The sequence below is a fragment of the Petromyzon marinus genome, chromosome 1 (genome assembly GCF_048934315.1).
Source record: "Petromyzon marinus isolate PM22_M1 ecotype Great Lakes invasive population chromosome 1, UKy_Petmar_22M1.pri1.0, whole genome shotgun sequence".
In the NCBI taxonomy this organism is placed as follows: Eukaryota; Metazoa; Chordata; class Hyperoartia; order Petromyzontiformes; family Petromyzontidae; genus Petromyzon; species Petromyzon marinus.
In genome coordinates this window covers 31,692,552-31,706,184 of record NC_133667.1, presented here as the reverse complement: position 1 = coordinate 31,706,184, position 13,633 = coordinate 31,692,552, and the positions used below count along the sequence as shown (strand labels likewise).

At 45.7% G+C, this 13,633-nt stretch overlaps 1 protein-coding gene across 1 annotated transcript in view; it reads right to left on the bottom strand.

The window, feature by feature from the left end:
* LOC116940051 (A disintegrin and metalloproteinase with thrombospondin motifs 7-like) overlaps positions 1 to 13,633 on the bottom strand; it is an 89,355-nt gene that overhangs the window by 60,208 nt on the left and 15,514 nt on the right. Inside the window, exons 3-6 of the mRNA XM_032949325.2 lie at positions 12,868 to 13,024; positions 6,972 to 7,186; positions 3,710 to 3,793; positions 3,207 to 3,331 (exon numbers count right to left, since the gene is read on the bottom strand). Coding sequence (XP_032805216.2) covers positions 3,207 to 3,331; positions 3,710 to 3,793; positions 6,972 to 7,186; positions 12,868 to 13,024 — 581 coding nt within the window. The remainder of the gene's footprint in view (positions 1 to 3,206; positions 3,332 to 3,709; positions 3,794 to 6,971; positions 7,187 to 12,867; positions 13,025 to 13,633) is intronic.

Sequence of the window (13,633 nt, the reverse complement as noted above, 5' to 3'; positions counted from 1 at the left end):
CTGCATTAGAATATATAGAGAGCAATTCATATTTTGATAGTATCATGTGGTAATGCTCCATCACACGTTTTAAATCTATTACACAGTGAATATTGAACTGAAGCTTGTCTTTAAAAAATGGAACCGCAAATGATATCGCAATATCTGTCAGAAAAATCGCAATTAGATATTTTCCCCAAATCGTTCAGGCCTAGTACTTGCCACACTCCATCCTCGAGCGCCATGCCCGGCCTTGCAAAGGAACACTTACGCCACCACTCAATGTAGGCTATGAGAGGAATCTTTGCTGCCTTTGTACTCGTGTGCATCTCTGTAAAAGCTATCATATACGCATCTCTGGTGTGGTAGTGAGAAGACCGCACAAAGATCCTGTGGGGTTGAGTTCAGTTTTCTGAGCATGCAAACATCTCGACCGTGCTCAAATGACTGTTGGATGAAGACCTCCCCAAGTGGTCACTATCTCTCATGGTCCCGCCACATAACAAAGTTGATACGAAACCTGCTTGGGCCTCTCAGCAGTTGACCCAGCCAAAAATGTGTACCTTGTGCAGTGACGTGCGCGATTACGAGCACCAGGTGACAGAGGCAAGCAGTGTTCAGTGAGGTTGTGTTTTTTGTGCCATGCCGCTCAGCACAACCCAGCGTTGCTCGGCTTCCGCTACGCAATATGAGCTGCACTAAAGTACCTCCAGGCAAGTACCTCCAGCAAAAAGTAAATATCTTTATTTGCTTGCCGGGATATCAGTGCCCTTCACTGCAAATAATCCCATTGCCATGGGAGTGAGTGACTTCGAGAAGTAAAGAAGTCTGCATGAAGGTGTCAGAGAACGTACATTGCAACCCGTAATCTGATCCAAAACAGTCCTGACAACCCGTCTACACGTATTTTGCATGAGGAAATTTGCCGCAAATATTATGAGAAAAGCTTTTTTTTAAAACACTTTATTTGTTTTTACGGGGTACGTTTCTGGCGGTAATCTGAGCAAGAACACACTATTTAAATTGGGAATAAATTACGAGGCGCCTCTCTGCACGGAGCTGCATGGAGTTTGGTCGTATCTATAACTTTGTTTTCAGTGGGCACAGTGCGTACAGCTGTGTGAACATGACCATACACTTTCTGTCCTCTTCTCTTCAGGTTCTCGTTCATAACTGATCTTTGGGCTAGGTCACGTAATTCATCTGACCAAACCTGTGTCATTAGAAACCCTCCACCCGACACAGCAAAACAAATTCATTAGCACGTTGAACAAGTATTGTTCGCGACAATTGCTATTGTTTCTGCTTAGCCGAATGACAATCTTGACAACTGAATGCAGTACTCAAATACAATGTGTGTATTTGATGTATCAAATATGTATCAGTGGGTGAGACGTGGTGGCATGGTGTGTAGAGCTGCAAGCTGTGAACCCAGCGACCTCAGTTCGATTCACAGCCTTGGCTAACATCGTTGGTGAGTGATATCTGAATAGATCTATGGTCCCGCATTTTACCAACCCGTATTGACCAGCGTGGTCAGTACAGTAAAAGCAACTCCAATGCCTGATGTGGCATGGGGAGTCCTTCATCCTGCAGTGGATTTTCAAGGATTGTAACTTAGTGAAATCATAATTGTTAACAACCCTTGCACCTTTATGTGCGCATATGTAAGTCGTGGGGAGCGGCAGTGTAGCGGTTAGCGCTACGAACCCGGGGACTCGAGTCCTGGGTCTCCCTTGGGTCGACTCAGCCTCAAATGAGTATCTGGTGCGATATATAAACATCGCCACTCGGGAGATATAGGCGGCCGGGCGATATGGGGGGGGGGGGGGGTCTTTGTCTTTGTCTCTTTGCAGTGATTATCACGCTGCGCTACGTACCAAGCGACTTGATTTTGATTCCCGCTAATTACTAATAACAGCGTCAAATATTTGAACCAATCCAAGGCTCAGCCTTAAACGAACACCTGGTGCAGTGTGTAAATATCAGCACTGGGCGACAAAGGTGGCTGGGCATGGTGCTCGCCACCCACCCCTTCACATCCCATGGCAGCATTCATAAGTGCCACAACAGTCTATTAAAGGCGATAAGAGGGATATTTGTCTTCGTACTCAGAAATCCTACATAGGTGCTCACTGACATCCCTTGTCCCAACAAGCTGTTGAGGCTACTGGGGGAATCTTTAGCTTCATTGTTGTACTCATCAAGGGCCAATAACTTTTCCATGCCATGTATTGCATGATTGCTATTTATAATTACATTGCCAGAAGCAAAGGTGATTGTTGTGCATAATTAATTGCTCTTTATATAATGTAGAGCACAAGAGAAATTTGCACAACCATTGCTTGAATGATCGCATCTAACTTATGCTGCACTGTATATATATGAAAAAAAAAATTAGTACGTCCCGATACACTTTAACAAATTGCTAAGTATCTACGGTTACCGTATTCTCCGGATGATCAGGCACCCAAATCTTGTGCCCGGTGTCAATAAAGTAAAACAAAAATCTCATCACACACGCACACACGCGCACCTAGCAGATTTTAAAACACACTCCCCCAACTTTTGCTTTAAAATACCGAGGAGGGTGGGGGGAAGTGTGTCTTATAATTCCGAGAACACGGTATACAATTCGTTTTATTGCTTACAAATTGCAATACTCTGCACTTCAGATCGCACAATCATTTGTCCCATAGCCACTGCATAGTCAACTAACAACGATGGTCACATTGACCCACGCTGATCAATTTTTCGGGGGTTTTTTGTTACGAGCCCCTCACGAGCCTACCGACCACGCGAAATTCAAGAGTGTGCACGCGTGTGCGTGCATTTGTGTGTGGGGGCAGTGATGGCCCGATGCTTTGTGCCACTGCGCTATGAACCCGGCAAACCGAGAACCAATTTCCCAGTGTCGGCTAACATCAGTGTTGAGGGATATCTAAACCAGTCGTGGGCCTCCCCTAGGTCCATTCAGCTTTAAATAAGTATCTGGCGCAGCAATTTGGCAACACAAGTCAGGCATGACGATGGTTACATGACTCCATCATGCAACGTGCAGCCCTTAATAGGTGCTCGCAAACAGTAACCATCTTCATCGATGCAATGTACTGGGGATCTTTGACTTGTGCGTGTATATGAGTATGCTGGCATTAACAAGTGGTCGCAAGCAGCGCTTGCTCCAACAGTGTGTTAAAGGCTACATGGGGAAATATTTGTCTTTGTACCTGGTGAGAAGAATGGCCACATCGTGATGGTTTGGGTGTGAATCATCTCCGACATTAATGTTTTTCTGCCACTTGCAAAAGCTGGCCAGAGTTTTCTCAGCATTCGTGACGATCTTCAGGTCTTGCTGATTGCACACAAAAGAGAGGCATGGGAAACACAGGGGGGAAAAAAACACCAACCGGGAAAATATATTTGTTTTTGTTAAACCGGTATTACCAAACTGCATGATAATAAATGAAAGAGTGGCCAATTAATTATTATTCTTATAATACAGAGCACGCATCCATTTTAACGTCCGTTTAGATTTGCAAACGTGAAACAGGAAGGAAGTAAATAAATAAAAACATATAATTGGGTGGTGGCGAGAGAGAGAGAGAGAAAGAGGGATGGGGGGGGGGGAGATTTCCTCTGGGAAATCCGAGTGTCGTCGTCTTTGGTGGGAAGGGGGAAGAATATTTCCCCTCCTCTTGCCTCCACTGGTCACTCCGCGTCCGGGCCTCACCTCCTCTTGCTCAAGAAGGATCACCCGCACCAGGACCACCTTGATGAGGTTCCCGATGCTCGGTTCACGAAACAATCCAGCGACCTGCGGGGGCAGCCCCAGCTCCGCTCAATCACCGGTCTCATTAAAACTCTCTCTCTCCTCTCGTGCCGTATGCCAGCTGTCACTATAGGTACGCCTGGCAGAAGACAAATGGCGAGAGAGCGGTTCTGCTACACGCTCTCAAGGATTCACAATTTCTGAGGGCAGCTGAAATTTCAAGGATGGACTTTGATTAAAATATTTTTTTTTACAATTACATGTTCCCTGGGATGCAGTCTCAGCTAAGGCGAGGTAGGGATTCAAGCCGTGTTGTAAAATATGCGATTGAAACTGGCAGCAAAGGCATCAGCCTGAGTAGGCTGGGGTGACGACAGATCATAATATTAAATATTATTTTTTTGGCATCCTCCAATATTTAAGTGAAATCCCTGCGTCTGTAATTTTATTTCAAGCATCGCTGATATAAAATACCACTTCAGTGTCGTGCCTGAAATAATTATTAAATCACTCCACCGCAGGTTTATACTCTCGGAGGAAATAGCACTTGATGAAACATTCACTCACGTCGGTTTAATTGGGGGTGCGATTTAGATATGACATCTATGGATTTGCCCTGGCAATGACCCAAAAAGTTTCAGGCAAACGGCGACCATGAACGCGTAATTAAAAGTGCAATTATGAAATTAACAGTACCGCACAAAAGTATTTCTGCCATATTAGAGCCCAAAAAGGCACGTAAAGTGGAATTTTAATTAAATCCATCTTATTCAGAGTGCGGCACACTGATGAAAATTGAAAATCCATCTCAGAATTCCGATCAGGGTTGCTCGCTTGCAGATTCATCGCCTTAATTCGAGCGGCTGCACTCCATCAATGATGTTTGAGCTGCCCCTCGATGGCACGCCCCCCGACTCAGACCCACGCCCGCATTTTAATCGCAAAACACCTTACGGTCCTTACATACCTCAATTGATAGAATAAAATGGCAAGATAAGTTAATGTCACGTTATAATAACAAGTAATAGTGTGCAGTTTATGGACTAAGCCAAAATTAATATTAGGTCTAGTGATATTAATTATGCCCTTGAGCCTACAAAGGGCTCTTACCAGGCCTTTGACGGAATGTAATGGGTGGTTCCTCTTGGCCCTGAAGCTGCACAACTGTTAGTCTGTAGAAACGTTGGCCATTTAAACAACTCCAGGCCACTGCTCTGGCAGTTTCCACCAATCCGAGCGATTCTGTTGCTTTCTCTGCATGGTTGACAATAAGCTGGATACTTGACCATCAGGTGGTTCCGAATTATGTTTTTCTCTACGAGCAATACAACAGAACTGCCTATGAAGGTCATTGTTCAGTACGATTTGAGCAACTTTTAATGATATTCATGGAATATATTCTCGCAGTTTTCCTCACAGGCTTGATCCGATTGTGAGCACTCCATGACCCCGTAATCGTTCAAAGATTGTATATGAAAGAGTGGGAGGAAAAACAGCCTTTTAAACTTTTTTTTTGCAACAAAGCACCGCCACGTGTGATCCATTGTATGTTTGCGCAGGTGCAGCGTAAATCATGAGGCCTGTGGTGTTTCCTGTGTTGTTTTAAGTGCTTCTGAAATGAACCAAACCTTCGCTACGATGCCACCCACAGAGCGAGCTATGGATCACTAATATTCGATCAGTGGTCCAGCAGGGATTTAAAATAAATGCTTTCAAAATGCAGAGGCTCCTTATTTTACGGTGATTGTTTGAGTTATGCTGCGGATGAGTGTATCAGTTTTTATTGAGGTGAGGCTTAAGAACGGTGGTTCTCAACCTATTTGGTCTGGCAATCCCCAAAAAGGACCACTTGCCTCAACATCTAAAAAAAAAACACAACTAAGGCTACTTTGTCCACAGTACAGCAAGATCCCTTGTGCACGCCTCCAGTCGGGGTGATGTTAGCAAGGCAGGCAATTGTTTCAGTTGTGCATTAGTGTGATTGTCGTCACAACGTGGTGTTGACGTTCGTGTTGACGTTCCCCACGAACACTGAAATGTTTCTCTCGCACGGTATCAATGGCGCAGCCTGCAGGTGCCATTTGCTACTGTCGCAGCAAAATAGCACCGGCAGATAAGGGCAACCTTTCGTTACTTCCAAACTTGCCTTTGACCCCGACTCCTTGCGGGTGAGGTTTTTAGACATGGTCTTGGCATTCGACCAAGGCCCCTGACTTTCAAGTTAAGTTTACGTTGTTAGTGCCTTTGATTCACCAATGCACCTGCTCCGCTGACTGAGTTAATGCATTCCACGCCCATATGAAACTTTGTGTGACTTATGAGAAAACGTGGAGGAACGATCAAAACATGTTGAGAGTTAGTTTATGTTACGTATACTTTATCTACTTACAATGTAGCGAGCCCCAAATTCAATTCACTTGTTCCATCGCATTCGTAAAAACTAAAATGTTAGGCTTTTATGTATGTCGGCGTTCATGTTTATTGCTGTTTTTCTGTCTCTTAAATGTAAATGCCTCATTAGATTGGCAAACATCCTTTGAAATCTTTCTCAAAGTCGAATTTGGCAACGCACCATAACTTATGCACAACTGCAGAGCAGTGATTAAAAAAATATATAAACAACAATGGAAAGTCTTCTCAAGTAGGGAGTGAGGTGTGATGAAAGGCAGGGAAATATAAAAAAACTGATGCCCCATTTAGCCTCAGAGACGGAGAGGGGAAAGTGCTCTTATAAAGCACCTATTAAGGAAATATGGCACACAAGGGAGTGGTGTATGAAACAAAGAGACAGAGATCCCTATAGAATTTAGTAGACTCTTGGGGCAATTGTCTGTGAGTAAGGATTTATTTAGGGCAAAATGGCAGCTGCCTCTAACTAGCCACTAGTGTCATTTGCAAGCCTCCTCCACAGAGGCCTATCTTGACACCGCTGGTAGCAGTCGTCAGCAAGTCCACCCCAGCTCCACATCCTCCTGTACCACATCAGCCCATCTCGTTCCCTGCCCATGTCGTGCCTATTTAGCCCCCTCTATCCAGCCAGAAGTTGCTTGGGCATGTGGAGATCGGACATGCGGTTCATATGTCCCAGATAACGCAACCTCATCTGCCCGGATATATCTCACACGCACATACACACAAGACACACAAACACGTAAGTGACCTCCACTTTCCAAACAAAAAGAAAACACTCAGATCAGCACTGCCCTTGCTCCTGGCGCCGCACCATATTCATGATGGTGAAGACGTAGGCCTCGGTGCTGCCCTTACGGTGGTAGTCCACCATTTTGTCATCGGCGACGACGAGGGCCTCCACCCAGCGCTCGTGGCTGACCTCCCGCGAGCGTCCCACGATCTTCCTCCCCGGCACCATCGCCCGCCTCCGCCGCTCCTCCCAGCGCTCGCGGTGCAGCTCCACCCGGTTCGCCTCCACCGGCGAGTCTGGCGGACGAGGACAACGTGGCGAGATGTTAACTCCCTCGCCTGGTATGCGGGAGCTCGTGGGTTCGATCCAGATCCATGACGCCTGCTGTATAATTGGAGTTTGCATGTCTCTCTCTTCTCGTGGTCGCGGGGATTTTTCTCTAGGTCCTCCACATTTAGAAACAACGTCCGTTTAGAGTAAAATTCCACATGATAAGCCACTTTGTTGAGCTATCATTTGTGGCCAGGTCGCTTCTGAAAAAGAGCTACATATCTCAGTAGGCATTACGTGGTAAAATAAAAATAAATTGTTTAGTTGTAATAGTTTATTTTTAATAGCTGCGCACAAATCCTAAGTGTGGAAGATTGTGCTGAAATTTGTTATTTGCGCTCGTGTACCATTGCCAATGCAGTATCACAATTGTTATGTTTTTATGGATAGTGGACAACCATCCAAACAATAGCCAGGCTCAAACCTGCTTAGCTTCCAAGGTTTGATCAGATGATTTGGTCAAACACAGACATCAACATAAGCACAACATTTTGATGCATCCTAATACATCTCCGTTCACGTCTGTAGATATTTTGTTTAAAGTGACATTCATTCACTTTCGCTAAAAATCTATACATTTAAAGTGAAAGCCACGTTAAATTGCTTATTTATAGTATAAGTTCTGGTAAAGTAACTATCATTCACTGTCGTTAAAGAGAATGCCATTTACTCTCATAGAGATCTTCTCGATTAAAAGCGAAAACCGTTCACTTCCATATTTATTTATTTATTTACGTGAAGTCTGCAGCTATCTACTCCGGTGATATAACCTCCACAGCGTTGCATTGCATTGTGGTGTGGCCATGACACTAATCCGTAAGGTGAAGATGGCTTCGGGCTGCAAAATATAGACCGATATGGCAGCTGCTGTAATCAATCTGTATGAAAGCAGATAAGAGATCGGTAAAAAGCAACAGAAGTGTCGATTTTGCACATTTTTTTGTCCCACGGGGTCATTAACGGACAGGAATTCCCAGCAGTGGTCCTTGTCTCGTGGGGAGATCTGATACCCCTCAGAAACTCACTCACCTCTGGCTGTTTCCAATGTTCGGTCTTGACCCCCCTCCTCTTCCTCATCCCTCCCCCCCCCTTTCCATACTTTTCCCCCCACCCCCTATAAAATGGTAAGTTCGTATCACAGGTGATGATACGGGAGGAACCAAACTGAAAGCTCGATTTCCCGCCAACATGTTTTTTTTTTTACTGGTTCTGGTCTCTTGTTTTCTTGGGGGGCTCAGTCCACGTCGGCCTTCTATTGCCAGCCCAGCGTACCCACACACACTGAGAAGTGCTTCCACTCTCGCTGGCGCAACTCTCCTTCATTTTGGTTGGAAATGTCGATGAATAACTCATATTTTCACGGAGCACCAGCACTCATTTTCAGTGAGGCATAACCTAAGTAGTGGGGATATTTTTTTGGGTTGTTGCTGCTGCAAATATTAAACTTGTATGCCCGCGTAGCTGTGTCTGCGCGGAATGGTGGTACAAGTGGCTCGTAAACTGAGTCACGAACCCAGTGACTTGCATTCAATTTCAAGACATGGCTACTATCCAGTGGCGAGTGGCATCAGAACCTGTCCTGGGCTTTCCCTCGAGCTTGACTCAGCCGATAACGAGTACTTGGAGCGGTGCATAGTGCAGTATGTTAGCGTCAGCACTGGCTGGCCACATCACCGATGGCCTCAATATGTGTTCGCGAACAGCACTTGCCTCAACAGCGTATATGGGTAATGTGGGAGGACCTCTTTAATTGTGTTTACGTGCAGCACATTAGCAATAAGGTGGGTGGGGGGTTGCCTTGCGTGCCACAAAATAAACACCGGACCTGAAGGAAACTGACAAAAGGAGGCTGGAAGTGGGGGGGGGATCAACAGCTGACTTGATCAAATTCCACCTAAATTACCCCAATTACAGCCACCGGGTTTTATGTTTTAATTCCCCTGGGTAAAGTGGCCACTTTATTACACCCAACAAGTGAGTGGGAAATTACTTGATTGTTATTGAAGTCCACGCTAACATCTCCGATGTTGTTTTGAGTGGCGCAGTTTTCATGGAAGCCGACCGGCGACACACGATGCCCGCAGATATGAACACCAACAGTGCGTGACCCTTCCAACACCGCTTGGCAGTTATGAAATCCGTGGCTAAACATGCAACTTTATATATATTTTTCAAAAACTTCATCCCGATTTTGATATCGCCATTGCGTCATACGAGAAAGAACCCATTCGACACTCTCGCAGGGCAGTTAATCTGTCTCACGTTAAGAGAATGGTCCACAGAAGCATACATCAGAAAACTGCTTCTAGATCTCATAAAGGTGGCCTCTCATGCAGACTAGGTTTGATTTTAAATGCTTGGCAACAGAAAACAGCAGTGGAGGGCCTGTATATGCACAATTGTATACTGTTTATAAGGTCTGTATGTACGTTGAACTTCTTTCGCACTGTATGTAGCTAACCGTGCTAATCGGAGGTGCGGAGGAACGACAACAAACGGAGCACAAAAAGCGGTTCTAAAGAAATGAGTTTTCAATCTAGATGATTTAAAAGCGCATAGCTTCAGTGGCTTCCCAATATCGGAAAAGCGTTCCAGACCGCCGCAGAAGCGCATCTGAAAGCAACCGATAATAATGTACAACCCTTTGGTAAATCCACTGCTGGTTTGGTCATGGAATTCTGTTTGACCTTTCTTGTGAATCATTGGAGGCACCGGTTCAGATTGAACTATCTACCAGTGATTGACATCAGGTCACCAGGTTTGCAGTTGAGTGTGACCTTATTTCATTGTCATGTATTAATTCATGCTTGTTACCCAGGGAAACCGCACGGGGTTTCACGTTGCAGAGGTTCACGGTTCAAATCCAGTGGCCGCCGCCGGCTATGACTTGGTCATTTGCGCGATTTTTTTTAATTGGAAAATTTGGAACATGACGCTGGCACACAATGGCCTACACTTGGCGAAGGACGTCACGGGATGTTTAACGTCCACTGGAAAGCAGACAGAGCATAGTATTTTTACAGTTAATTTCGCTCGCAGTGATAACCAGGACAGCCACTGGATTCGAACCGTGAACCTCTGCAACAAGCAGCTACCGCTAGCCATGTCTCATGTACGTAATACAAATAAGTTTTCCCATTGAACGTCGATGAAATGGACACAGGCTTGCACAGCGAGTGCTCTTTCTCAACCAATCATAACAAGTTTGAATTCAATGGATAATAGTAATTTGTTTGCAATTTCACGAGAATGGGGCCCAGACATTGTGATAGTGACACAACAAATGTATATTGACAAGTGAATCATTGTCACACTAAAAAAGCCACACACACCCTATCAATGGTGCCTCACATTCGACCATACAATGTAAAAATAATTTATCTGCGGCGCACAACAAAGCTTTCTTGGATGATCGATATAAAAAATATCTTTTCCAGGAAAAATAACAACCTTGTCGTGTTTATATATAAAAAAAACTTCGTGAAACTAAGGCTTATATTTTTGTATCTCAATTGATAGCAACTCATAAGCACTGTTTATACAGAGATAATGAGACCGTATGCGGGGTGTCTGATGGGTTTCATATGAAGCAAATCATAAATGTTACAACTCTTTTCGGAAACTCGCAAAATGAAACATGTCTCTTAACAAGAACATCCTGTGCTATTTATCGCGGCTGTGGTGATTATTTATGCACTTACAAATCTACATATTTATCTAATAATGTGACGTGAAGTAGTGCCCGTTAGGCAACCCGAGAGATGTTTACAGTGGGGCCAAGTGGGTTTTGGGGAGCGTGACATCGTGTCCCCCAGCCGTTGTTGTTGTTTTCAGTGAAACCCGAGCACAAAACAGTTGCTCGATCGAACACCACGATGGAATACAACTTGCCGGAGGTTTTTTTTTTTTTGCGGTCGTGCTGAATAGCTCTCTCGTGTGTTTTTCGGGTTGTAAGCTGCACGATGTCACCAGAAGCAGCCGCGGTGGCGAAATGTTAATTACCTCGCCTGGAATACAGGAGATCGTGGGTTCGATCCCTACAACAAACGCCTGTATATATGGAGTTTGCATGTCTCTCTCCCCATGGTGGCGTGGATTTTTCTCCGATTAGAGTATTTGGCTGTTATAACAGGACAAACCACTGGTGGCTACCATGCACCTAATGGTGCGACCTCAACAGGCATTCTTCATTTTGTCATAACAATAACAACAATATGAATGTCCTTTAATGACCAAGAGCCAGACTGGGTCTCAAGACCCAGTTTCAGGAGAGTCTTGCCATGGGAAATGAGATAACTGAAGAAATTTCACGGATATGAAAGGATAAGGTTCAATGCTCTGCACAGATAGATTTAAGAATGTATTGCTCATGGTCACCTCTCAGCCGAAGCCTACATCACCAAATTCTATGGGATAATGATGGTGATGATGGGATATGCTACCCCCTGGTCAGGAATCGATCCTGCTGCTCAAACCAAAGGACAATTACGGTGGCGAGATGTTAACTAACTCGCTTGGTATACAGGAGGCCGTGGGTTCAACCCTAACCATGACGCCTGTATATTTGGAGTGTGCATGTTCTCCACGTGGTTGTGGGGAATTTTCTCCTTCAGTTTTTCCCTCCACATTGATAATCATGCGTTTAGATTATTTGGGTGATTTAAATTTCCACATCTTTAGAATAAAAATCCTCTATGGGCAGTAATAAAATGAAATGAAATGTCAAATTGGGTGGTATGGGAGGCTTTGTAGAGTATGTTTGTTTGACAATTTTTATAAGTTATCTATGTGTTTGTGTGTCTCTCTATTAGCACACTCCCACCATAATCCTGACACAGAATGATCACTCGTAGCCTGAGCTGCGACTTCCTGTAATTCACTGGGTCATTGTCACCATTACTCTTGGCCGAGGAATGTTTATTAATTTCCTTTCCGAGGGCAAACAGTGTTTGTCCCGTGGCTGCTGGGCTCTTAGTTTCTTTGTCTCAGACACCCATGTGGGCTGCGATGTTGGCTCCCGGTCCTGATTAGGAGTTGTTGACGCGCCGCCCGGGTTATTAAACGGAGATACGGAGTACCCTCACACTCCTCCACATCATTAAACAGCGATGCTCACAGATGCAAAACCCTTGACAAAGCAATGTCTGGGAAAAAAATAAAAATGTTTTAGAGAGTAAAAAAAAAACCACCCCCGCAGTTTACACGATTGGGACACAAGCTTTCTAAATTCAAAGCCCATCATCACGTGAGAAGTTACATCGCTTCTAAATCACACAACAGCTGTTCTGATACTGCGTTGGCAGCGGTGCACAAGCACGATTAACGAAAACTCAACACAACCGTCCTTCAACGATTGTGCGCGTACACCGGCGATGCCGCGGCTCGCCTGCTACACAGAGCGACGAGATTGCGCGACGTGTGCCCACCGGACACACGTCTCAAGAGCTCACTTGGCGCGCGCTTTGACAACCCAGCCGTCATGCGGTGACACGACGGCTCACCTGCCACGGGCACTGTGGGCAGCTCAACGAGCGGAGGAGCAGCATCGCTCGCTGGCGGTGGCCACGGTGTGAGGAGCGCACCCGATGACAACAGCTACAGCTGCGGTGCGGTGGATGTAAAAAAATCTCCACAATTCGGATGTCACCTGGCACGGCGCACGTCCGGTTGGCGCGCAGAGGGCTGCTGGCCCCGGCGTGCCGGCGGTAGACGGCGTGCGGCCGCCCTTGGCTGGTCCCCTGGCCGGGAGGCTCCGTGAGAGGCTCGATGAAGTAGTCGCCCCGAGGCAGCCGAATCAGCCCCGTCTGGTGGTGGACGGCACGAGGATGTAAGGGGCAGGGGAGAGCTGGGTGGCGTGGACGAAGAAGCCCCGACGCATGCCAACTTGCAGAAACAAAGCGCTGCTGGAAAAAACAAAGGTGTCGCCCCGCAAATGTTTGTTCACCCCACCACTGGCAGAAAGGCCTCCACTATTGGGAGCTCTTAAGAGCCCCTCCTCGAGAGGGTATTTGAGATCTTGGAAGAAGTGAGAGTACGCACACTGTACCCCTACGTGCTTAGTTGGGTTGTCCGTCCCCCGTACCTCCGATTAGCACGATTGGCTACGTACGGTGCGAAAGAAGTTGAACATACATACATACGTACAATCTACGAACTGTGGCGCACCCATTTATACTGCTGGTTGGACAGAGACAGGGCATTTAAGAAACTGTGTTTTAACTGCATCACGGGGCGATCGAATCGGACCGGCGATCTTTGGATTGAAATCCAAGAAACCTATTTTACGGATGATATTGGTCGCGAGAGCCTACTTCGTGTGAAACTATGACTTGAAAGTCCACCGTGCTAATCCTTATGTAAGGGATGCCGAGAGGCAAACCCTATTAGGAGCCAAATGAATGTACACCCAAAGC